The 26,940-nt window shown below is 33.6% G+C and overlaps 2 protein-coding genes across 3 annotated transcripts in view; both read right to left on the reverse strand.

Annotated features, from left to right (window-relative positions):
• The window catches only part of LOC137393335 (solute carrier family 49 member 4 homolog), an 82,029-nt gene that overhangs the window by 41,011 nt on the left and 14,078 nt on the right, over nucleotides 1-26,940 (reverse strand). For both annotated transcript variants that reach the window (XM_068079840.1, XM_068079841.1), the window contains exons 2-5: nucleotides 22,749-23,080; nucleotides 19,525-19,612; nucleotides 18,599-18,762; nucleotides 17,513-17,578 (exon numbers count right to left, since the gene is read on the reverse strand). In XM_068079840.1, the coding sequence (XP_067935941.1) occupies nucleotides 17,513-17,578; nucleotides 18,599-18,762; nucleotides 19,525-19,612; nucleotides 22,749-23,079 (649 nt within the window). In that variant the 5' untranslated portion in view covers nucleotide 23,080. The remainder of the gene's footprint in view (nucleotides 1-17,512; nucleotides 17,579-18,598; nucleotides 18,763-19,524; nucleotides 19,613-22,748; nucleotides 23,081-26,940) is intronic.
• Nucleotides 2,000-17,125, reverse strand: LOC137392995 (solute carrier family 49 member 4-like). Its single transcript, XM_068079377.1, has 6 exons — nucleotides 17,065-17,125; nucleotides 16,821-16,950; nucleotides 12,876-12,984; nucleotides 7,674-7,878; nucleotides 4,822-5,010; nucleotides 2,000-2,327 (listed from the first exon to the last, which is right to left on the reverse strand). Exons 1-6 carry the CDS (start codon nucleotides 17,123-17,125, stop codon nucleotides 2,182-2,184), a joined length of 840 nt encoding a protein of 279 aa, XP_067935478.1. The 3' UTR covers nucleotides 2,000-2,181.

The following is a 26,940-nucleotide window of genomic DNA, read 5'->3' on the forward strand; positions in this document are numbered from 1 at the left end:
TCCCCAAAGGCAGATCGAGGAAGGCCAACCTATAAATACTTTTAGGTATAAATCCAAGCATAAATATTTATCACTACTAGTACACTTGCAGCTCAGTGCATCGTGAGAGATCATCATGTATAACCATTATGCACACAATTATTCCATGATTCTTCGAGGTGGTTCATCAGTGCAATTGTAACATGCTTTGCTGCAGAGCTGGATATGCAAGTTCAATTCCCGTATGATGCATTTTTTTCCAAACCTTTACGCGGGGCTTTATACAGACAGATGGATGGACAAACACGGCTCTTATTATAGTACAAATTTGAAGTTGGTAAAATGTGGTTTACACTGAAAGTAGTGTTAGTTTCTTGTATGAAGCAGTAATATGTTCTTTCCAATCAGTGAAACTTTTTAGACACCCTAAACCTACATGATTCTGTAGTGAGTGTGAATCGATAATAGTTTAAACAACCTGGTGTTCAAAACACAGAGCACTTTTCAGTATAAAACCATAAAACTCACATAGACCATTCTGTGATGGTAAACACATAAATTTTCGAGCAAATAAAAACAGATAGAAAACCTTCAGTTGCTGATTGAAAAGATCTGCTCGGGCTTACCGTCAGAAAGAGCTGGATCTAGCAAAGGTCTTAAACAAGCGGATAGATATTCCCCAGTTGAGCATAAATACGACAGTGCAGGTGAGACCCTCATGCACCGGATACGCATATTCACAGGCTAGCTCTGTGCAGATAGGAAATATTGACTGCGTTGTTATGCCGATACAGATCAGGGTTCTACACAATAGAGCTGCAAAATGCCATTATAACAGATTGCAACTTAGCATGTTTAGCATGTGTATTGATGTGGGTGTTACATTTTTATGACTTTGTGAAGTATCTTTACTGGGAGCATGACTTTTTGGTTACATCTTGGAAAAAAGTTGCTTAGCGGTTTGAGTAGGTAAACTTTCACATACATGCTATGTCAGCATAGTATACATACAGGAGTACACACATCTATAATAGAGCCCCTTCTTATTTTTCCATACCTCACTCTATGTAATGTGTGTATAAATGTATAATCACACATGCCCCAGAAATATTATGCAAGAGTAAACTTCAAAAGCTTTTGCAAGAATACAGCATCTAGGTTTCCATGCATCATTCCCACATACATATATAGCCATCTTACCATTTTTTCAAATGGTTGGATGGCGACTGCCAATGTTAGTGACTGCCAGCGTTAGTGACTGCCAGCGTTAGTGACTGCCACTGTTAGTGACTGCCAGTGTTAGTGACTGCCAGCATTAGTTACTGTCAGTGTTAGTGACTGCCAGTGTTAGTGACTGCCAGTGTTAGTGACTGCCAGTGTTAGTGACTGCCAGTGTTAGGGAACACCAGTGTTAGCGACTGCCAGCGTTAGTGACTGCCAGTGTTAGTGACTGCCAGTGTTAGTGACTGCCAGTGTTAGCGCCTGCCAGCGTTAGTGACCGCCAGCGTTAGTGGCTACCAGTATTAGTGACTGCCAATGCTAGCGACTGCCAGTGTTATCGACTGCCACCGTTAGTGATTGCCAGTGTTGGTGAACACCAGTGTTAGGGATTGCCAGCACTAGTAACTGCGAGCATTAGTGCAGAAAAAACAGGAGCTTATAAAACTTGCATCCTCTTTCCAGGAAGTTGGTTTAAGGTACATTTGTTCTAGCTTTAATACATTGTGTGTATATTTTTATGACTCTACCATCAAACCTAAGCACTGTCAAATCTACATATCTAGTTACATTCATCTAAAGTAAGTTTTGAATTTAGTTTTGTACTTGGTTCTATGTATTCTGTATGTTTGTTGCTATATGCATACAAATACAATCTATTGTCAATTATTGAGCAAACATCACTTTTTATGATGCAAATTATATACAAGAGAGTAACTAGCTCAGCTGCATTTAGAATTTTGAAGAGATAAAGAATTACGAATTGAGATAGCAAAACATTTATTGTGTTTCCATCAGTCATTACTTGTAACCAGAGAAGTGCTAAACATCAATTGGTTGAGGTGAAGGTCAAAGGTTAAACACATATACAAATAATATGGAGGCTTTATAATAAATGGCTTATCAAGTGTAATGAATGTAAAAAATCTTTGGCTTTAGCCATTACTCAAACTGGCTACTACAGAGAATTGAAGCTTTTAACTTTTAATGTCCAGCTACACTTAACGACTTGCTTAGAGTATCAGGTCTGTCGTCCAAGTTGAGCCGACGGAAGTCGTCTTTGAGGAGAAAAAGCAGAGGCATTGCAATGATACTTCCAAAGAGGCATTGCCACGTCATCCATCCGGTGTCTGAAAAAGTTGAACTCATTGGTACATATTTTAATTTTTGCTGTAGTATAAGCTCTATCCTTCAGCCTGAAGCCACGGAGAGATATTGGAAAAGAGATTGCAACATACATAGTTTGAACTTGCAAAATTTAGCCTACCAGCTCAGACTGCTACTACTTCTACTAATCATTCAACTTTCAAAACCCTTTCTCTCTCTGCTTTATCACATTTTAGGAAGCTGTTGGTTTCTTTGGTTTTGTCAAATTTGTAGTACCCTATTTCTGAGTCAACAATAACTCAGTGTTGAGCTCTTATGCTTGTTTTCCAAGGTTCCATTGAGACTTTGACTCTAATTCCATACACACTGGTTGAGCACTAAAGCAGAAAAAACCATTTCAGGACACCTTGCGCTCTGTGAAAAAGCAAAACCTGCCGTCAAACAATATTCTATTTCCTATTTTTCACCAGCTGTCACAAAAACCATATTCTAAAGAGACTATCCGCTAATATCTACTAATGCATAACATGAAAGTAGATTAGGCGTCACACTAAAATGCAAAACTACAAGTAAGTAATGCTGAGATCACTATGCATTTTACATCGGAATACCATAAGATTTCACTTGAGAACTTACAAAGTTTTCACAAAGTTGATTGAGTTCTAAAATTAATTTTAGATTTATTTCTTTCTGCCTTCAAGCAACAGAGTATTTGCAAATAATACTGAATTGTGTTGAATTGTGCACTATTATATATTATTGCATAAGCAATAAAATTTTGTTAATGTTAAAAGACAGCAGCAAGCAAAAGCCTTTAATTCATTAAATATATTCATAAGCTTAAGGGCTATAACCACATGCCCATAATTATTAGATATCTCTATCCATGTGCTTAAGGGCTATAACCACATGACCATAATTATTAGATACTTATATCCATAAGCTTTAGGGCTATAACCACATGACCATAATCATTAGATATTTATATACATAAGCTTAAGGGCTATAACCACATGCCCATAATTATTAGATATCTCTATCCATGTGCTTAAGGGCTATAACCACATGCCCATAATTATTAGATATTTATATACATAAGCTTAAGGGCTATAACCACATGCCCATAATTATTAGATATCTCTATCCATGTGCTTAAGGACTATAACCACATGCCCATAATTATTAGATATTTATATACATAAGCTTAAGGGCTATAACCACATGCCCATAATTATCATGGCGGTAAAATTTCTTGTCACAATGATCTATTAGACGCTCCTATGCAAAAATCTTTAGACGAACGAACATGACACACAGTAATGCTTTGCCGAAAGCATTAGGTTTTTTTAGTAAACTAAGTATATGAGAATGACACAACTTTCAACTTACAATCAACCTGGTTTACTAACGATGAGCAAGCATACCAAACTACAAACATCTGCTTCACAAGTAAAACGCTTGCAGTTAAAATAACATTTTCTGCTTCATAACCATTTGAGCACAATGTGGCGATGCTACAAGTATTTAGTGTAAAGTAAATTTTCTATTTTTGGCAATGAGTGATTTTTCGAATTGTACCACCGAGTTCAAAATATTGTGTCACATAAAAAATGCAAGGAAGACAACTCGGCAATGCATGCAGGAGAACTTGCTAATGCAAACAAAGCAACTTGCCAAAACAAGCGAGATGACTTGCCAATTAACACTTTGGCTGGGGAAACAACCAAAATGTCGTTTATCGGTTGCGTGGGGAAACAACATTTATATCGCTTTCGGTAGACGTTTATAAAGCTGTTGCCTAGTAACGTTAAACAAAGGATATGAACATAGTAAGTTTAAGATATCATCAACAAGATATTTGTCAATTATTTACAACATAAAACGATTATCTGAGAGGCGATGCTTTGTGCTAAAAGCTAAAGAAGTCGCGCCTCCTTAGAAAAGAATAAAAGTTGGAAAAACCAGTCAACATTGGCTCGACTTTCAAAATGGTAAAATAAAAGATTATTTGATCCTGTGATCGTTAGTGATTTCTTGTCTGATTGGAATAAAAATGATTTAGATGATAGAAGTGATGTAAACCTTTTTGACTTTTAATATACTTGGAATATACAAAGAAAAACGATCGTTATGGTAGCTCGCACGGCTACGTTATAGCGTTTGACTCTACCGAAAGAAATGCTTTCGAGCATTTCATACAGGGACAATTGCACATGGTTGTATTTTTGTTGTAGTAGAAGATATATAAATGCATGTTTATGTACAAGAGATTTTGTTCATAAAAATAAATTTAAGATTTGAGTTATGCGTGTTCATAAAAAGCCAATTTTATTGAATTTTGAAAAATAAATTACACTACTTTCGGGTGTTTTTGCCGGGTTTTAACCCAGCCAAAGGGTTAAAGATAGCACTAAAAATATTTCTGGCATTTTTGAATCATAATATCTTATAAACTTATTACATTAATATTTATATAATATATTAATATGAAACATTAATATAATATCTAAAACTCACCATCAGCCAAGCTTGGCACCAACAAAAGGCAGTAGAAGACGATTCCTATCATGTAGTTGCCAATAAGTAGGATGGTGCACGTCAGCCCCTCGTACACAGGATATGCGTACTCACAGGCTAGCTCCGCACAGATGGGAAATATTGACTGTGTTGACACATCAATTCCAATAAGCAGAATATATAGCACAGCTGGAAGAACAAAAAAGAAATTTATTAACTCTCTGTTGCAAACTTGAATGATGATAAAGTAGAAATATAATACTCAAATGTGAGAACTAAGTGTTAAAAGAACACCACAAAAAACCTGTCTGATAAATTTTGTGAGTTGAATTATATTGTATATGTTAAATTAGAGAGCAGCAGCGGTCTAGGGGTTTAGAGTGCCTCACTTGCAAACAACAAGTCAACTGACGATTCAACCGACGAGTCAACCGACGAGTCAACCGACGAGTCTACTAAAGTTCAATTCTCACAAAAGGCCATCGTTGGTGGAAATAATGACACCCAAACTTAATTTGCTTTCTGCAGCCAGTCGTGTTTTCAATTTTTGAAATACCTTGCCACTGGACTCGAACATGGCCAGCTAAGATCGCGGAGTCATTTTTTGTGCAGTAATGGCTCTGAAAATCACGTACAGTGTCGGTTTCATGAGAATATTAAATTTATTAGAACTGTAGTGGTTAGTGATTGGCTGCCTTTGCTAAGTTCAAATTTAACTTATGTACTCTATACAATTGCAGCAAAACTATGATAGCTTTCTTTAATTTTAGCAAAATATAATTGAGCTAAGTAATTTTCACTGACAGTAAAAATGCTTGTTGATGCATTAGTTAAGGTTGGACCCAGAAATCTTTGTAAGTGGCAAAGTTTTTGAGGTGCAACAACCAAGCAATTTTTTGTATCAGACACATTAGGGATACATTAAAAATATATTATTGGATTCATTCACTGGCCATCAATAAAGTAATTACTGTATCAGTCATAAATCACTGCCATTTAGAGGATAACTCTAAGTTTATGGATTTGTCTAGAACTAAACGGATACTTGCTGCATACCCAGGTAATAATAGACTTTTTGATATTTTAGGAATTTATATTATTATTTTTGGTAATTTAAAAGCATCTCTTGTTAACTTTGATTTGTGCTGTGAAGGGAAAACGGCCTGGCATAATTCATATGCATAGCCGGTTTGAATTCAAATGCCATTAATTCAAAGTTGAAGATGAATGGCTGAAAGCTCTAAAGTTTCAACCTTAAGATTATGGCACTTTTATTAGTTTAACTAAATGATATGTACCATGAAACCTCTAGCTGAATGAAATGGCGCTCTATTTTTCAACCCTTTCTCTATAGTGCGGTCAATTGGAGGTAGCTTTTAAATAAAGGCTGGAGTTAAATTTTTCAAATGGCTCGTCAGAATTTCGAGAAAATAAGTTTAGCCCTTTTACGGGTGAAGCTAATGTTGCCCATATTTTGCTTTCTTTTTCTGATGGAGCGATTTAAACATTTTAGACGCAATAAATCTGCTAGCATAACTCCAATTTGTCAAAAATCTCTTAATAAATATGCATTGAGAAACCGAAAAATATCTCTACCAGTTGATATCTATTGCTTACAATTAGCATGCAATGATATTATAGCATGTGTACTGCTTTGCTATTTGCTGAAGCTTTCAATATTTATTTCTTTCTAAATTTGAAGATATTTCTCTTTTACATTTGTATTTAACAATGTTGAATAAAAGTTCATATCACTCATTAATATGTTTGCTATAGTTTGCAGCCAGAACTGGCTTTCTATGTGCAATAGAAGATGAGTTATGAGCGTTGATCCATTGTAAGCCATGTTAAGGCAACTGTGAATATACGATTAAATAATATGCTAAAAATGTGCAAACTTATAAGTTATAAAATGACAATCTATCAAATGCTACAAATATATATATTCATGAACGAGTGACATAAATGAACCATAACATGCAGAAACAAAATTAACGTTTTTAAAACAAGACACTTTGCATCGTCTACTTGAACAGCTCCGTTCTGATTGTTGCTTGCGATGGAATAAACATCCTTTGGTTGCCCAATAGCTTCCACAATGTCTTCTGACCTCAACTCTTTTTCTGCACCACTGAACTAGTTGATAATACAACCAAACAGATTTTTGGCAGCGTGATACTTTCAAACGTTGCATTTAGCAGAAATGCAAAACGTAAAAGTTTTGCTCACTAAATGTAACCTTAGTACCATTGTAAATGTAAACCGTTTTTTTATATACATTGTACATGTACTTCGGAGTATCAAGACTGCGTTAAACAAGGAACTACTACATACTAGCCTGAAACAGCTATCAATTATTTTCATGGTGTTGCTTTCAAAGTTTTAACAAAAAATAAAATAAGTTTTGTAGTTGGACGACGAAAAAATTAATTGTTATTGATGTAAATGATTTATTAGTAATACGATTTTGTGGAATTTTTTAATGAACAAATAATATGATGAGTTTGTAAAGATCAAATATTGTCCAAGTGGCAAGCAATATAGGTGCCGTTTACTTAGAAAGTAGTTCTCAAATTTTTAGCCTTTTCTCAGGGTGATGTTCAAATAGAGGGGGCGTTCAAATAGAGGTGGCGTTCAAATAAATGTTTTACTTTTATTTTCTTTGTTTTATCAGATAATTTATTGAAGGCAGAGGCCACCCTCAGTTTAAAACAGATTCTTAGTTTAGATTCAAGTGGAACGTATTGAAGCATTTCTTGCTATATGGGCACCTTTTAACAACAGTTATATATTTGCCATTTGTCTTTCTCTTGACCATCCCATAGAATGACTGTTATTTGTTAGCCACTTACGAACCAGGGCTCCTTCTGATAGAAGAATGTACTTCTCTTGAATGAGGGCCAGGATAAGGAACAGAGCTATTGATACAACTGTGAACCATTTCAGTATGAGCTTTGTCTTCCTTTTAAAATAATGATGATCAGCTAGTACGGCTACAATGAATACACCGATGGCAGCAGCTATCGTAGCCACTGTGCATATCCACGATGCTGTAGTCTGCAAAATTGGAAACCAGACAATAGCATAAAGAGTTGTCGAATAAGATTAATATTTAAGCATTAGTTATTAGTTTTGCTAAGAAAAAGTTTTTCTGCGCTTACAAATTTTTAGCTCAAAGTGTCCAACTTCTGAGCTAGTATCATATATTATAGTAAATTGAATTTCAACCAAGTTCCTTTCATGAATTTTGAAAAAAGGCTACAGTCCTGATACATTTCAATCAATAGCTCAAAGTTGCTAAAAATAATGCTTCAGTCATAAGACAGTAATTAGGATAAAACAATTTTTAAAATTTATCAGGAATGTTTTTATAAAAAACATTTAAGTTTTTGAATAGGCTTTTTTGGCCAAATTAAGTTGAAACAAACTAATTAAAACACGATTAGGTTGGCGAGTCTGGCGATAAAAGCGCATTCTTTAAAAAATTGAGTTATACAAGCAAACACCAGTTTTTACATTGTCATGTACATGTACATGTATACTAAGCTATTGTAATGGGTAGAAACTGGGCCATTTATAAAATTGTATATATACAGTATCACAAATTTGGCTTGGCTAGTTTTAATAAATTATACTGCGTGAGACGACACAGACATGACAGATTTTCAGGCAATTAATTTTAGTGTATACTAGCGGTTAAAACCTTGTCTTTGAATAAAATAAGTGTATAACACAGCAATGTCTGTTAGAGCTACGATTAATAGCTTATCATATATGTCGAGCATGTATGTATATGTCATATCATATATGACGGCCATATATATATATATAATTATATATATATATTACTGAAAAAAGTCTTTGCACAGAAACTTTATTTTTATTTAACATATAACAAAATTTACCATTCTAATTTTTAAACTTCACATCATGAGAAAAGTGTTTTCGTAGTTCAAATGAAGATAAAAAATAAAACAACTGTAAAGCTTTTCAAAATTGTTAAAAAATTGTTAAAATGACTGTAACTTTTATATTTCATATCATGAAAGAAGTGTTTTGTTGAAATAAATGAGGAGGAAAAGTAAAACTGTGAAGGTGTTTAAATGTAAAATCATTAGCAAGTAATGAATAAATATAGTTTGTTTTGCTACGATTACAACAAAAAGCTATTTGGTATACACTTACATGAATATGATTTTAGTTTGTTTCAGTGGTGGCATCATAAGGCAAAAATATTCTATAGAGAGGTATAGAAACCCTGAGTAATTGTCTAATGCAAACACCTGGTAAAAAATAATCAAAAAATCATCATTCTTAAAATATAGTAACAAAGCAATATGATAACCTTGATAACTATAAGTACCTACAATAACTTTAGTGCATTTTGTGGTTATGATCTGCAAGAAAATGTAACATCATATTGTACTACACGCAAGATGTGGAGAGTTCTTACCTTTGAGGCAGACAGGTAACATAAATGCTGAATCTAACTTAAATAAATTTAGCTTACTAAACACATATTTAAAAAAAGTTCTAGTATGTATTTTAGTAAACTTCAAAATTTTAAGTAAAATTTTATCACTCATCTGTTTGCGAATCTGTTTTCACCATAATGGATAACGCTGAACTCGCCATGGCGAGCAACGTATATTTTTAATAACGTATATAATCAGCTCACAAATTGCCAAATTATAATTTTGAGAGAAATTTGGTTAATATCAGATGGCGAGAAAGCAAATTTGCCCTAGTATGGTAAAGATGAAAAAGCATTTTTTTATAGAGTTGAGTGAAAAATATTTTGTAACAGGGGCATCGTAACCCGCAGGTGCAATGCATCAATTAATACGTCATTTAGCATTTGAAATTAGCAAACGGTTATACAGTAGCTACATTACATGCAGTAAGAAGAATAGAGCTGTAAGAGCCTTCGTAGACTCGTGGCTAGATAACAAGTGGGTTCAATCTTGGTGGGTTCAATCTTCATGAGTTCAAATCCAGCTTGACGCAAGTTTTTCATTCCAAGATTTTAATAGCTATAGCTGTACACACCGAAGTACAGAATAACAGGCACACAAACTTTGAGATTTATATACAACTAGCTGTACTACCCGGCATTGCCGGGTAGTACAGCTAGTCGTATACTTTTTCATAGACTTTTTTTACTACCCGGCAATGCTGGGTAGTAAAAAAAGTCTTTGAATAGGAAATTGGTTTGTATTTGGCATATGACAACATTTGCCATTCTAACTTTCAAACTACATATCATAAAAAAAGTGTTTGGTGAAGTTGAAATAAATTAAGAGATAAAATACCAACAACTGTCAAGGTTTTCAAACTTTGTCAAATGGCTGTAACTTTTAAACTTCATATCATGAGGAAAATGTTTTAAGCAAATTAAACAAATTAAAAAATCAATATAACAACTATAAAAGAGTTTCAATGTAAATGTGAAATACTTAGCAAGTAATAGGTAAATTAAGTCTGTTTTGCTACAATTACCATAAAAGCCGATTTGGTAATGATGCAATTAATACAAACTGAGAAAGCAAAATAAAAATTCTGAATATGTTGAAGTAATAACAATTCGTGCATAGAAGTGTGTGTGTGTGTGTGTGCGTGCATGCGTGTGTGCGTGTGTGTGTGTGTATACAAAAAGGTTAATGTTCCAGCATAAGTTATCCATCAAAACTTTGAATACGACAATACTGGTACCTCTCAACACTGTTACAAATGTAAAAATGGGTTATCGAGCTGTTTTTGTCTGACCGAACAATGAGAGAATGTGGAGGCCATTCTTACGTAAGAAAATACAATTGTCCGCGTAAAAAGTATTGACCGACACTACGATTTAGCAATTGAACCTTTAAAAAACCGAACATAGAAATTCACAAAAATGCAAGAAAAGTATTGTGTTTCATAGAGCTAATAGAGTTCATATAGTTTCAAGTACTACTTCATTGTGAGTGTGAAAATGACAGAAGATGTAAACGTTATGTAGTATGGGCCATGTATCGCATGAGCTTTTGTGGTCTCGTGATTAGAGAATTGGATTGCAAAACGGGGATCACAATCTTCGTGAGTTCAAATCCAGTGTAATGTAAAATTTTAATTCATGAGTTTTAATAGCTGTAGCTGGACACACCTACACACCACCACTGAAAAATATTTATATATTGATATAAGATATATATATATATATACATTTTATATATTATGATGACATTGCTGTCATATATATGTCATATATATCAGCAATGTCATATACAGTGCACGCTACTAACACGCAAATAATTCGTTCCAGGAATGTTTACATTATAGGGACTTTACGTTATAAGAACAGCAAAATACATGTAAATTTCCTAATCCATTCCAATATCTTTCTAAATTCTCCCTTTGGGCTTACAAAAAGGAGAAAATTTCTACAATAAGTTGATAGGGAGCACATCTTTGACGTTTATTTACAACGATTTGCTTATTTTTTCTAAACAGCAACATGTACTCTGCAAAGTAAAACTACTAAAAATATATTTTATATGTTTTCAGCAAAAAAACAACAAAATATTTTACAAAAATGCGGTACAACCTGCTCGTCGCTTATCTGCATCCAGGGGTCAAGGTTAGAATAAAAAAGAACTTTCAGCGATATACCAACTCGTGACACACAGATTGATAGACCGATGCTGTAACACCTGTATCAATCGATTGCCTTACAATATTTATGAACAATTGCGCAGCTACTCTATTCTCTGTTTTGTCGACACATCTGATGGTCTATCACAACAAACTAGATAGTAGCAAAAGTAGCATATATAATAAGTATTATGGTATACGCATGTCGGTTTATCTTTTGCAATTGCAGTGTAATGAATGAATGTTCGAATCGATGATGTGAACTCACCCAATATGGCACTACATTATATGAATTTTTTTACGTAGTAGGAATCAAAAACTTTACATATAGTTTCTACATTATCTAGAATTCATTGCTATAATAGGTATACGTTATAGGAGCGTCTATTGTATATTTCTGGTATTCACAGGTAACTGGAGCTTCACTATGGTCAAATATGGATTTAAATCTATAAATCTTTTTGTTTCTCTAATATTAATAACAAACTGCTTGTGTAAGTAATAACTCCCTAAAGCTGCTGTGAATTTGATGTAAAGCGTTATTAAATTTTATATGCATTTCAAAAAATAATCTTTACAAAACTGTTCACCAAAATGATAAATAGTTTATTAAAAATTATTTTAGCAATTTCCAAAAATCTACTGGTGAGACTGCGAGTCATAGGTTGGCTAACATTAGCTGACAGGAGCTCCCAGAGCAGTGTGAGAATGCTGTTGTTACATAGTGACTACTGCAAATTCCCTTTTGCTGTCAATTCCAAAAAGAGCAACATTTTGTGAACAGATATTTTGCCTTCTCTGTTCTTGACTTTTAAATTCTCAACGTGTGGTTCTGTTTACTTGTAAATGTTCATAATCCTTGCCATATTTAATATAACTATTAACATTTTTTACGATGACGGAATAAATTTTTGTAAGCCACAAAATAATTCATCAAGTTAAAACACATACCTTTTAAACATTTGGGTGTTTGCTATAAACTAGAGTCATTGTTTCATTTTAGTTTTTAGTCACAGCAACTAGGGGAATAATTAATCACCACTTCTTTTATTGATATAAAATTAGAACAGTTGCTTCAATGTTGTACCTCCTAAAAATTTATTCTAAAATATATTTTCAAACAAACAAATTAAACCCAAATGTTACATCAGTTTATTTTTGCAAAATTTGTAATTTTTAATGTGATTTCACTAAAATCTAACATAATATAAAACAGGCCTAATATAGAAGTAAAGTTTTATTGTTACAATTTTATTTTTAATAAACCGTGGAGCTCCTCACATGTTTCTTAAATATACAATATTGAAACTGATGAAGAGCCAACGTTTCATTTTACCATCAAAGATTTTCATAATATTGCATACTACTATAGCTATATAGATTTACTCTCCGGAGCACAAGGCATAATCTTGGAATTGTCTTACCTCATCCAGCCCAAGGCCTCTGAAATGCACTGCAATAAGAGGAAACCAAGCACAGACTGTTGCATCTTTGAGATTGAAGAGAACAAACAGGATCCAGTACTGGTAGTTGCTACAAGTTAGACAGAATCATTACACGCTGATTACAGTTAATACTCTTTCACATAAATAATGCAAATTCTTCAAGAAAATCCAGCAAAAATATGTGTACTCAGTATGGTTTTTGTGCATAAATCAAACCATGGAAAAATTTACTTGCACGCATGTTTATGTTGTAAATCACTGTATAACTAACTTATACAGTCCACTTTAACCTCTATATCAGAATAAGGTGGTACACAAGGTTTTTTTTATCAACGTCTTAAGTAATATATATTATCTTAGCAACTATTTTTGTGTAAACCCATGTTTTATTTTGTTGAAATTTTTTGAACCAATCATAGAAGCCAACCAATTCCATAAAACTTGTTGAAAATATTTTTGCTCATTTCCTTTTTGACTTTTTGATTGATTGCTTAGTATTAACACAGCATTAAAACAAAACCCAACTCACTTTTTATGATATTTCATGATACCATAACAAAATTTATAAAAATCTTAAACAGGTTTGTATACAGCTCACTCACCAGCAAATTGCAATCATTTTAAATTTCATCATTTCAGTTATATGAAGAAACTAATTTTGTAAGTACGTATTCAAACTGATTGCTTACGTTATTCAAACATGTGTTTACGAGCAGTATAGTCAACCAGAATAAAAAATTTTGTCTGAATGAATGAACAAAAATGAACCAGAATGAACATTTCTGTCTGATAGCCAACCAAAATAAACATTTCTGTCTGATAGCCAATCAGAATAAAGATTTCTGTTTGATAGCCAATCAGAATAAACCTTTCCGTTGAATAGCCAATTATAATAAGCGTTTTTGTTCGATTATCATCAATTCCTGAAAGCATTTAACATTTGTGAATAGCAAGAATTTATTTATGTAAAAAGAAAACAATCAATTAAAAGTTTTGTGGGTTATGCAACATGTTTGGAAGCCATTAGTTGGCTCATTGAAGTTTGATATATGTACATGTAACTATGGCATCTGTAATTATAAATAACAAAATTGGTTAGGCTTGGTTAGGTTGTTTGTTACGCTGGATTAAGCAGCAATTGGTACAAAAATAACTACTTTCTTAGCACACATTTCAAATTTTAGAAGACGAAAACTTTCCTTTCTCTAAAACTTTATGTAAAATTCTTATATCAGAGTTGTTAATGGTGAACACATTAAAATAGTGGCGGACATTCCGTAAGACACAAGGGCTGACTGAAAACCAGAGTTGTTTCAGTGCTAGTAACCAGTTAGTGTCTGGTGGCTAATAACTTGTGGTTACATTAATTATCACAAACAACCTCTGTGACCTGACATTTGATTAATAACTAGCATTTAAATACGTGATTGTGTCAAAAAAATTAATAAAAATTAAGATTAATAAAAGGCTAAAACATCAGCTAAAATTTGATGTCATTTTTGTCTTTGTAGACTAACCCTGTCCAGCGATATAAGCGTTTGAATGAGGTCATTTTTTAAAATGCTCAGATTCGAGCCGGGTGCTTCATTTGTGAGGTATATAGTGATACATATAAAAAGAGTCCACGAGCAATAAATATAAGATCTCTTCTTTAGCCAATCATCACAAAATTTTTATATAGGTCATAATAAATGCTCTTGCTAGTAAAACGTGTTGTCTGTGATCTCGAGGTAAGGAATTTCACTCAATTACTAGATCGCGCATAGACATCGTTAATTTACTGAATTACTAAATCGGCAGGCATGTTTTATTGACACATAACATAATCTTAACAATGCTTCGAGCTCCTGCAAAAGTGACTCAGATTTTTCTGAGCATCAGGTGATTAAAGCTTGGGGCAGACAGCTTATGGTTAGAGCTGACAGGTGTCAGCAGTGTTATGCTGCAGAGGAAAATAGGAGAATGAAGGTAAATTTATATTCAACTTTGAGTCGCCTATATATATACTGTTGTGTTTACATTAAGATTATATTTTCTCATTTGAGACTATAATGTAACTTCATGCGCGTGTGTGCTTGGGTGCGTGTGTGTGTGCGTGTGTGCGTGTGTGCGTGTGTGCGTGCACACACGCACACACGCACACACGCACACACGCACACACGCACACACACGTGCGTGTGTGTGTGTGTGCGTGTGTGTGATACGGATGCACAGTGAGTTCTTGCTACAAATTAAATGATGTTGATTGTTGAACTGACAGCTTCTTAATTAATCTATAGCATCTAGCAATATAATGGCTTAGATTGATAAACAAGTGTTAAATATACTAAAGGCAATAATTTGAGTACTCGTGAATACCTTTACTTATTAATAAAATTATAAATTTTTGCTATCACCAATCATCGTTTCACAACTTTTTTATCTTTTCACCTAGCTATAATATTTGCTTCAATTTTTCTTTGGCAGTTTTAGCTGGTAAATTAGATTTATGATGAGAATTTGATTTCATTTCTCACTCGTAGAAAGCGAAGAAAATCAATTGATCAATCTTCATCTTTAGCTCCCAGAAACAAAGCTTCAAATTGTTTGCTTGGCGTACTTATACTTTTGTTAAACAATTGTTAATCTTAGAATTTTACACTCCTCAATCTTTCTTACTCCCAAAATGAAAGATTTTACCAGATACACGTTAGAACGACATATCTATGAATGATATATATTTATTACATTTTTTTATGAATTACAGGATGTTTATGCAATGTCACCATAGTGTTTGGCCGGTATATAATTTTGTGCCGGATAGGATATCCGTGCACTTTATTATCGGTTTTTCCGGTGTCGGTGTCCTCGATATTTACCATCTTCAGTATCCTTTGCCAACTAAGAAAGTTCGGTATTGTCGGTATTGTAGTTCGGTAAATGGTTTTCAGTGTGTGTTTAACTTCAGCTTACCTACTGCCCATTTTTATATAACGCTGGTGGGGGATAAATCAAATATAAAACGTATAAATATATCAAGCGTATCAAATATCAAACGGGGGTTTTATCAAATATAAAACGTAATATACGTTTATATAAAATTTTAAATATACATTACATTTTATCAATGTAAGGGTAATATAATACTAGATACCTATAGGTAAGCATGGTAATGTTCATTGAAAATAGAGTTATTATAATATAATTCGCATGCGTTGTATTTCCAGAAGGTCTGAGAAAATAGTTGTAATTGCCAAGTGCGCTGAGCGACTCTTTTTGATTAGCGTGTTCCTCAAAGACGCGTTTTTGCATCTTTAAACATCAATTGACGAGCGTTTTTTTTTTCGTTTTTCTCATTTCTTTCTTATTCCGTTACATAGCGATTGTGGGCGAGACGTCAAATAAGCTTTTTCATAAGCAGCTCATAGTGCAGGAGATTCTCCCGCGAACACGTCGCTGGTAATGGTGTAGCCTGTCAAATACAAATTTTTTCCAAATAACCAATTACCGATAGGCTTTCACGAATAAATACCGATCATATCAAACCGGCCGCGGATAGCTAGCTGTCACCGAAAATGATTGGTTTTCTGGATACCGTTAATCACTCGGTGTCGGTAAAAGCGGATAAGTCCTTACTGGCTCAACACTGTGTCACCAGTGGAACAGTTTTGGCAGTGTAGAAACTGCCATACACGGAAAAGAAAGACATGAATGTGTGCTGCACAAATCATGATATGTTTTGTTTGAGTTTGCTGCAGGCGATCAATTTGTCCTATTACACGAGCTGCAATTATGTGAGTGGTCACGATTTGAATAGATGTTTTCACATGATGTTTTCTGTATGATATAACATAGAACCTCTTTCTGTTTGTCATAACATAACACTTACTTCTTGTTCACTATAACACAACACTCATTTCTTATATGTTATAACATAACACCCACTTTTTCAACTTCCTCAGTCCAACTATAAAATCTTCACGCTTCACGGTTTGAGCGATACTCGGGGGAGTCGGAGGAGCAGCAGGAAAGTGTGCAATGGTGAGTATGAGACCAAGTACAGAGGCTCCGAGTACTGAAACAAGTAAAAAGAATGATTGGTGCCGTGCAGTTAATTGACTTCATTGAGACAAGATAAAACCAAATTAAATATTTGATATTTCAGCAAGTACTAGCAGGTTAATGTAACAATGAAGAGAAACTATAAGTGTAGTGGCACTTACCGAAATATCCAACAGTTTGTATTCCATCCACTATTTCATCAACATAAGCTAAAAAATAATTCTAGCTTATAAAAAGCACATATAATACATTTCCATGTAGTTTTATGATTTGAAACCAAAATTGTAACTGTTATAATGAATCTCAACCCGAAAGAAAGCAGTGAACCAACAGAAGGAAAACTAATGTAGAGAGAAGGGTCAGATTTTCTGGTGTCTGCGTTTTCTGAGTTTCTGATTTTAGGAAACTCTATGACCTACAATAACCACTGAACTATTAAAAAGTTATGCGCTAAAGCAACCAACATTTCAAAATAATTGAAGTCTCAACAAATCTTTGACTGAATTGAAACTATTAGTTCAAAAATCGCAACACCACATCAGAGACTTAGAATATATGTATGCTGCCGAACTTACTATCGGTTAAGTTATCCCTAAAGAGAACAGCTTCAGACGTTATCCTACATCCTATGATTAATGGACCTGAAAACAGAACATAAACAACTATTTTATAAAAATGTGCCAACGCCTTCACAACAAATAAAATACTAAAAGGTAAGTGATATTATAGCTGTGATTGTTAGTGTCATCTAAAATTCTAAAGTGTGAGAATATGAAAAATTGTAAACAATTGGCTACTGAACTATGGCTAATAGAAATTAGGATGAACTGTAAAACATTGTAGTAACTTTAAAGTAAGTTGACAATTGTAGCACACACAAACTAAGAAAACACTTCAGTTATAAATTGCATAATGAGATTAAAGGTAACCTTATTATTTACATCTAATTGAGAACAACTCTCTCTCTCTCATAAGACAGTCATTCACAATAAGTATCAGTTAATCAAGGCTTCAGAAATAAAGTCATGCTAACGTTTAATTATCTCTAAGATACAACTATAAGCTACATATACATAGTTCAAATGGCAGACTCTTGAACAATCCTAGTTCTTTTATGTTTAGTAGTTTGTCATTATATTACACTCTATATCTTATAATCTCCTTTAAAAATACTGTTTAAACTTATTCCATGATTTTAAAAAGTTATAATTTTATTGTTCTTATCTTTTTAATACTCAATTTTTGTCAATAATATGGCGAGTGAAATAAGTTGAACCCCTTTCTTGGAAAACTAAAATGCTCCCTTACAACATTATTACTCATGACAAAGTCTGTCCATAAGCTTTGGAGACTGTAAAGCAATTGTTTTCTGACCTTTTAACAGTAATTTATCAAACTTACTAATCTGAATAAATGGAACTACATCAATATTTTATATTTCACTATTTAGTTACACAATCCTAGTGTTTTAAAATACAACATGAAAATACTTTTAAACCTAAATTTGATTAAAATTCAGACACAATACAATAACACTACGACTACTCTTGACATAATTGGCCTGTTTGTGTTTTAGCTTTGCTTACGATGCGGAAAGATGAATTTGTTAAATGTTGGTTGTATAGTTACTTAGCAATGTAGAAGCATTAACAGTCACTTACCTGCTGTGTATGCAACCACTGAGCCTACTGAAATGCTGAGTATGCAAATTGATGTAGCGGTGGTTCGTTGATATACAGGAAACCATGTTACAGAGAATAGTGATGGTACAACCATAGTAATGCAAGGAGGGATACCATTTACGAATGATCCGACTGCAAACACCCTGCAAGTAGCAACATATCTGTTGGTATCAAAATCCTAGTTTCTTATATTCCTTTCTGACTATCCATTTGGCAATGTTGCTTTTTGCCCTTAATCGATTTGCAACAATTCTGCTGCGCTGAAAATGGTAAAAACTTGACCTGGGTATAGTGACGGATCTGTTCTCAACTATATACTCTAGTCTCAAAACCACTATCTGCCAGCTATATTCTATCAATTTTTAGTTAGGGAATGAGTATTCGCTAATATTCGCTAATCTCCAATTGGCTTTGTTTGCTGTTTATTATATATCAACTTTCTTTGTTTACACTATTATTCTCCAGCTTGATCCGCCTATATTCTTTTCAGCCGGTTTCATCTCTATCCTATTAAACCTGTTCTTTTTTTTAGTAAGTTAATTTTATAAACATTTATGTACAACATTTTGATTTTTGTACTCATTTTCGCTTTTTGTATTTTTCTATCAAATAAATTATATGAATTTTTTTTAAACCAAACAAATTTAAATTATTTTTTATTGTTCTTCCCTCTTTGAATTTTTTCTTGGCATGCCTTCAGTGCAGAATGTAACTCATGCAATTCTTTCATGTCCCACAAGCGTAAAAATAATTTTTAATCCTTATTCAATTTTTAGTTTCAATATTTTGCCGACCAGCTCTCATTGTAATCACTTTGTTTTATTTATTCCTTTTTATGATTTTGTTCCTTTTTTTCTCTATCATTACACATTTTTAGGAAAATCAGTGTGTTTTTTAATACTCACCAAAGAATCTCTGTAAAGAGTGAGATATTCCACAAGATGCACGCTACCACTAGCGCAGAATAGGCCATCAGAACTCCCACTCGTATACCTGTAATTACACTGACTCTAAAGACAACCTGTACAGATGCTGACTTGCTATTGCTGACTTTGGTGTTTATGCTTAAAATAAACAAAAGAAAATAGTGATAAGCATTGGATTAATCAACGTCGTCGGCTATAGTTAAATCTATTGCGGCTAGCAATAGAGTTAACCCTTCCCATGCGCACATCGAGCGTTTCGGTTTCTATTTAGCTTACACCTACGAGTCAATCATGCTAAGCTATAAATTTCTTGCTACGTTCAGATGTTTTTACGAATAATCATCGATTCGGAGGCCTTTGATGAAACTACAACTTGTGATAAGAAATGAGTTTTTTTCAAAACCATTTACTAAATTAATAATTGATTTTTACTTGGTTCTTCGGTAAAACGCAATATATATATATTTTCCATCCCTACTTTGTTTTAGTGTGAGAGAGAGATTTTTCATTATACCCGGAAGCACAATGACTGCAAGGGTGGTAGATGTCATTCCTAGAAGATCACCAATCATTCAGGGAAGTCTTAAAATTGAGGTAGAAGTGACGGCAACTACTAACGAGGAGAATATATCTGTTTTAAAAAAGGAACAAAAACGCCTTTACAAGCACAAATTTTTGGCCAACCGGCAGAACTTTGCAATAATAAGCTACGGGGAGAGTTATGATGATAACTCCCTTACCAGCCATGTAGTAGCGAGAGAATCACTTTTAACATCTACCCAATACAGTGACAGCGATATAGAGCTACTATTACCAAAATAACTAGTCAGAAAGCACCATCACATGCTAGTATTTACTTACGAAGAGTATCAGTATAATTTTATTGCCAGACAACCGCCATATGGACTAAACTGTTTTTATTTACTCCATTCATCGTTTGTAAGATTTTATTTGTATTTGAAATATTTTATTTGTACACTCAAGTTTGTAATAAATTATATTATATCTATACATAAAATAGAATGTATAATATAATCATGTTTGCTGCAGCGATATCAAGGAGTTGTTGTTGATGAAGGGGGTCTAGGTTGACTGGTTGCTTCTCTGCCAATATTACTGCCTTGGTGAATATTACTACTTGTCTCTAGTTTTCATAATCAGAATAGGTTCTGTTTCATTTTCAATTTGCTGTAAACACAAGAAAGAAAAAAAAATTAAATAAGTGTAAATGTACAAAAACAATAGCTGAAGTATTTAATGAAAGCGATCAGTTTTAAACAAAAGAATTAACTAACACAGTTAATTATGGAAAAGCGTATCTGCACTGCAAATAAAATACATACCATAATGTCCAGATCAGATTCATTATCGTCCTCAACTTCGGTATTAGAGGTTGAAGGAGTTGAATTCAATGTAAAAAGACTGTAGGAGAGATTTTTGCGATGACGACGCTATGCCAAATAACTTGTGAAAAGCTTGAATAATTTTGTAAAGAAGTTTGATGCATTGGCAATGGGGTTAACTCAGAGCCCCGGCGATGATTTTAAAAAAGTTTTGGAACTCGGCTACGTTTAGTACTTCTGCCTAGTGGTTAGTTTTTAATTGAAGGCAGTAGTTATTCTCTCTTGTGATTAAAAATAGAACTAATTATTCGCGGAATTTAATAATTAGCGAAATTGACTGTTCGCGAAATCGCGAATTTTTATATCCATTGAATATTTTCATCCTGTAAGATATTTATCGCTTGTGGACTCTTTTCACATGTATCACTCGTTACGTCACGAATGAAACACCTGCTCGAATCTGAGAGTTTTAAAAGATGGCCTCATTCAAACGCTTATATCTCTGAACAGGATTAGTCTACAAAGACAAAAACAACATCAAATTGTACCTGAAGTTTTAGCCTTTTATTGGTCTGAATTTCATCAAATTGACCTTTTTGACGCAACCACATATTTAAATGTATGTAAATGTGAAGTAATTAGCAATCAATGGCTAATTAAAATTTGGTTTGCTACGAAAACACTGAAAAATGATTTGGTATACAATTATATGATTTTAATTCGTTTCAGTGTTGGCATGGTAAGGTGAAAATTCTGTATAGAGTGGTATAGAAACCCATAGTAATTATCTAATGCAAACACCCCTTGGTAAAAATCATAAAAACGCTTTTTATGTACTGTACATAATAAAAATTAGTAACAAAACATTATGTTAACCCTAGTAACTATAGTTACCTATAGTAATTTTAGTGTATTTAGTGGTTATGATCTGCAAGAAAATGTAACATTACAATAACTATGCACAGTATGTACAGTGGCGAGTTGTTACCTTTGAAACAGGCGTGTAACATAATTGTTGAATTCAACTTAAATGAATTTTGTTTTCTAAACACATACCTAAAGCTAAGTTTTAGCGTGTATTTTAGCAAACTAAACTTTAACTTTTGTGATAGGCTAAAATTTTATTACTTATCTGTTTTCGAATTAGTTTGTACTACTTTAGAACAAATAACGCTAAACTAAGCAAACATCGTACACCTCGTTCAGATATTGTGGGAGAGATTTTGGCAAATACTATAACAGGGTTTCCATTATTTCGTTGTAATCAAACTGACTGCCAATATTTAATTTCGAGAAAAATTGTTGTTGATATTGTGTGGCAGAAAAATTTTTTATTTAGTATGGCGAGGATGAAAAAATATTGTTTTCCATAGAGTAAGGAAAAAAATCTTATAAGAGGGCATCATAACCCATGGGGGCGCACTGTATTAATTAATGATTTAGAGTGTGCCATCGCAAAAAGGCACTACAGTCCATGGTAAAAGCATTGGGTGTGACAAGAAAGGCATAGCCTTGTGGTTATACGCTTGTTTGTTGAATTGTGGTTTGAATGTCGCGAGTTCAAATCCTCGACGAAGGTGAATTTTTGTTGCTTATTCTTTATCGCTATAACTGGACAGAAAAAAGACAGGAAACAGACAAACTGAGATTATATACATATCTCATAACTCTTGCGTTTTCTTTCCAAACTGAAGTTTTTCTTTTTTACATAAAAGTGCAACTGCTGTACCGCAACGGATTTAAAAATTATGCTCTCGTTGCCGCTGTCACACCTTCTTCATCAATTGTAAATCAAAATATTATACGAATAATCAAATATTACTATCTGAAATTGCATTTCTTAGCAAATTTCTTACAAACCTTTAGTTTCTACGATGTACATGATTGGAAGAGATAGAATTAGAAACGTGACACTGGTGGCAGCATTGGCCATTCCAATAGCCGAGACATCCCATCCATGCGCTATGAGAAGAGCATTGCTTAGAGGCGGCCATATTGCCCAACAAAGGCTCTGAGTGGCTATGCAGAAAGAGAAAATAAATAAAGTCCACCATCGTACAGGATAGACCTGGGGCTGTAGCCTTTCGGTAGCAGAATCATCTCTACAAGGAGATTCATCGCTAGCATATAATTTGATCTTGTCTTGTGTAGAGTCCAACAGCGCTGTCTTTTCTGTACCATTAAAACTCATGCTAAAATAGGTGTGCATATTTTACTAAGGCTATGATAGAAAAACTTGAATGTTTAAGAAAATCAAATACATGGTTAGTAAAATGAGCAAGTAAAATAGCATTCTATAAAAGTTACATACAATATGCTTAGATTAAACCTAGCTTTAGTGTACCTTTATTCCAATGCCATGAAAAACATTTCTGTTTGCGGAGCTAAACCAACTATTTGTCAGAACTCAACTGGAAGTTTATTAAAATAACTGTGTAAGAGATTCATAACAGATTTCCCTGGGTTTTTTGGCAAATGCACATTTCTCAGTTATTTCTACCTGCAAGTAATAACTGCAATTGTTTTAACTTATTTGTCATTAATGTTTAAAATGAGTCTTCTAGACTGCAGTTCTTCACTGTTTTTCTGGTTTTATAGGATATTTTAACGACTAGCCTCTAAAATTAAAAAGACCAAGTGTAAACTAACCAGCCTTTTAAGAGAATTGTGGGTATGAAGATAAGTTGAGTCATCAGGTGTTTAAAAAGTCACTCACATCAAAACTTAAAATATTTTTTAGGGAGTTACAGATATTTTTCTATCGTTTTCTATTGTTTGAGACTCTGCTTGTTGTTTTAGGTGACCTAACCAAATAACATGCCTCTCAAAACTTGATTGCAGTTAATATGCTCAGTAGAAAATAACATGCCTCTCAAAACTTGACAGCAGTTAATGTGCTAAGTAGAAAATAAAATGCCTCTCAAAACTTGATTGCAGTTAATATGCTCAGTAGAAAATCACATGCCTCTCAAAACTTGACAGCAGTTAATATGCTAAGTAGAAAATAAAATGCCTCTCAAAACTTGATTGCAGTTAATATGCTCAGTAGAAAATAACATGACTCTCAAAACTTGATTGCAGTTAATATGCTCAGTAGGAAATAACATGCCTCTCCTAACTTGACAGCAGTTAATATGCTCAGAAGAAAATAACATGCCTCTCCAAACTTGACAGCAGTTAATATGCTCAGTAGAAAATAACATGCCTCTCAAAACTTGATTGCAGTTAATATGCTCAGTGGAAAATAACATGCTTCTCCTAACTTGATTGCAGTTAATATGCTCAGTAAAAAAATACCATGCCTCTTAAAACTTGATTGCAGTTAATATGCTCAGTAGAAAATAACATGCCTCTCAAAACTTGATTGCAGTTAATATGCTCAGTAGAAAATAACATGCCTCTCCTAACTTGACAGCAGTTAATATGCTCAGTAGAAAATCACATGCATCTCAAAACTTGATTGCAGTTAATATGCTCAGTAGAAAATAACATGCCTCTCAAAACTTGATTGCAGTTAATATGCTCAGTAGAAAATAACATGCTTCTCCTAACTTGATTGCAGTTAATATGCTCAGTAAAAAAATACCATGTCTCTCAAAACTTGATTGCAGTTAATATGCTCAGTAGAAAATAGCGTGCATCTCCTAACTTGATTGCAGTAAATATGCTCAGTAGAAAATAAAATGCCTCTCCTAACTTGATTGCAGTTAATATGCTCAGTAGAAAATAAAATACCTCTCCTAACTTGATTGCAGTTAATATGCTCAGTAGAAAATAAAATGCCTCTCAAAACTTGATTGCAGTTAATATGCTCAGTAGAAAATAACATGCCTCCCAAAACTTGATTGCAGTTAATATGCTCAGTAGAAAATAAAATGCCTCTCAAAACTTGATTGCAGTTAATATGCTCAGTAGAAAATAACATGCCTCTCAAAACTTGACAGCAGTTAATATGCTCAGTAGATAATAACATGCCTCTTAAAACTTGATTGCAGTTAATATGCTCAGTAGAAAATAACACGCCTCTCAAAACTTGATTGCAGTTAATATGCTCAGTAGAAAATAACATGCCTCTTAAAATTTGACAGCAGTTAATATGCTCAGTAGAAAATAACATGCCTCTCAAAACTTGATTGCAGTTAATATGCTCAGTAGAAAATAACATGCCTCTCAAAACTTGATTGCAGTTAATATGCTCAGTAGAAAATAACATGCCTCTTAAAACTTGCCAGCAGTTAATATGCTCAGTAGAAAGTAACATGCCTCTCAAAAATTGATTACAGTTAATATGCTCAGTAGAAAATAACATGCCTCTCAAAACTTGATTGCAGTTAATATGCTCAGTAGAAAATAATATACCTCTCAAAACTCGATTGCAGTTAATATGCTCAGTAGATAATAACATGCCTCTTAAAACTTGATTGCAGTTAATATGCTCAGTAGAAAATAACATGCCTCTCAAAACTTGACAGCAGTTAATATGCCCAGTAGAAAATAACATGCCTCTCAAAACTCGATTGCAGTTAATATGCTCAGTAGATAATAACATGCCTCTTAAAACTTGATTGCAGTTAATATGCTCAGTAGAAAATAACATGCCTCCCAAAACTTGATTGCAGTTAATATGCTCAGTAGAAAATAAAATGCCTCTCAAAACTTGATTGCAGTAAATATGCTCAGTGGAAAATCACATGCCTCTCAAAACTTGACAGCAGTTAATATGCTAAGTAGAAAATAAAATGCCTCTCAAAACTTGATTGCAGTTAATATGCTCAGTAGAAAATAACATGACTCTCAAAACTTGATTGCAGTTAATATGCTCAGTAGGAAATAACATGCCTCTCCTAACTTGACAGCAGTTAATATGCTCAGAAGAAAATAACATGCCTCTCCGAATCTGACAGCAGTTAATATGCTCAGTAGAAAATAACATGCCTCTCAAAACTTGATTGCAGTTAATATGCTCAGTGGAAAATAACATGCTTCTCCTAACTTGATTGCAGTTAATATGCTCAGTAAAAAAATACCATGCCTCTTAAAACTTGATTGCAGTTAATATGCTCAGTAGAAAATAACATGCCTCTCAAAACTTGATTGCAGTTAATATGCTCAGTAGAAAATAACATGCCTCTCCTAACTTGACAGCAGTTAATATGCTCAGTAGAAAATCACATGCCTCTCAAAACTTGATTGCAGTTAATATGCTCAGTAGAAAATAACATGCCTCTCAAAACTTGATTGCAGTTAATATGCTCAGTAGAAAATAACATGCTTCTCCTAACTTGATTGCAGTTAATATGCTCAGTAAAAAAATACCATGTCTCTCAAAACTTGATTGCAGTTAATATGCTCAGTAGAAAATAGCGTGCATCTCCTAACTTGATTGCAGTAAATATGCTCAGTAGAAAATAAAATGCCTCTCCTAACTTGATTGCAGTTAATATGCTCAGTAGAAAATAAAATACCTCTCCTAACTTGATTGCAGTTAATATGCTCAGTAGAAAATAAAATGCCTCTCAAAACTTGATTGCAGTTAATATGCTCAGTAGAAAATAACATGCTTCTCCTAACTTGATTGCAGTTAATATGCTCAGTAGAAAATAAAATGCCTCTCAAAACTTGATTGCAGTTAATATGCTCAGTAGAAAATAACATGCCTCTCAAAACTTGATTGCAGTTAATATGCTCAGTAGAAAATAAAATACCTCTCCTAACTTGATTGCAGTTAATATGCTCAGTAGAAAATAAAATGCCTCTCAAAACTTGATTGCAGTTAATACGCTCAGTAGAAAATAACACGCCTCTCAAAACTTGATTGCAGTTGATATGCTCAGTAAAAAATAGCGTGCATCTCCTAACTTGATTGCAGATAATATGCTCAGTAGAAAATCACATGCCTCTCAAAACTTGATTGCAGTTAATATGCTCAGTAGAAAATAAAATGCCTCTCAAAACTTGATTGCAGTTAATATGCTCAGTAGAAAATAGCGTGCATCTCCTAACTTGATTGCAGTTAATATGCTCAGTAGAAAATCACATGCCTCTCAAAACT

Source organism: Watersipora subatra, chromosome 4 (genome assembly GCF_963576615.1).
Source record: "Watersipora subatra chromosome 4, tzWatSuba1.1, whole genome shotgun sequence".
NCBI lineage: Eukaryota > Metazoa > Bryozoa > Gymnolaemata > Cheilostomatida > Watersiporidae > Watersipora > Watersipora subatra.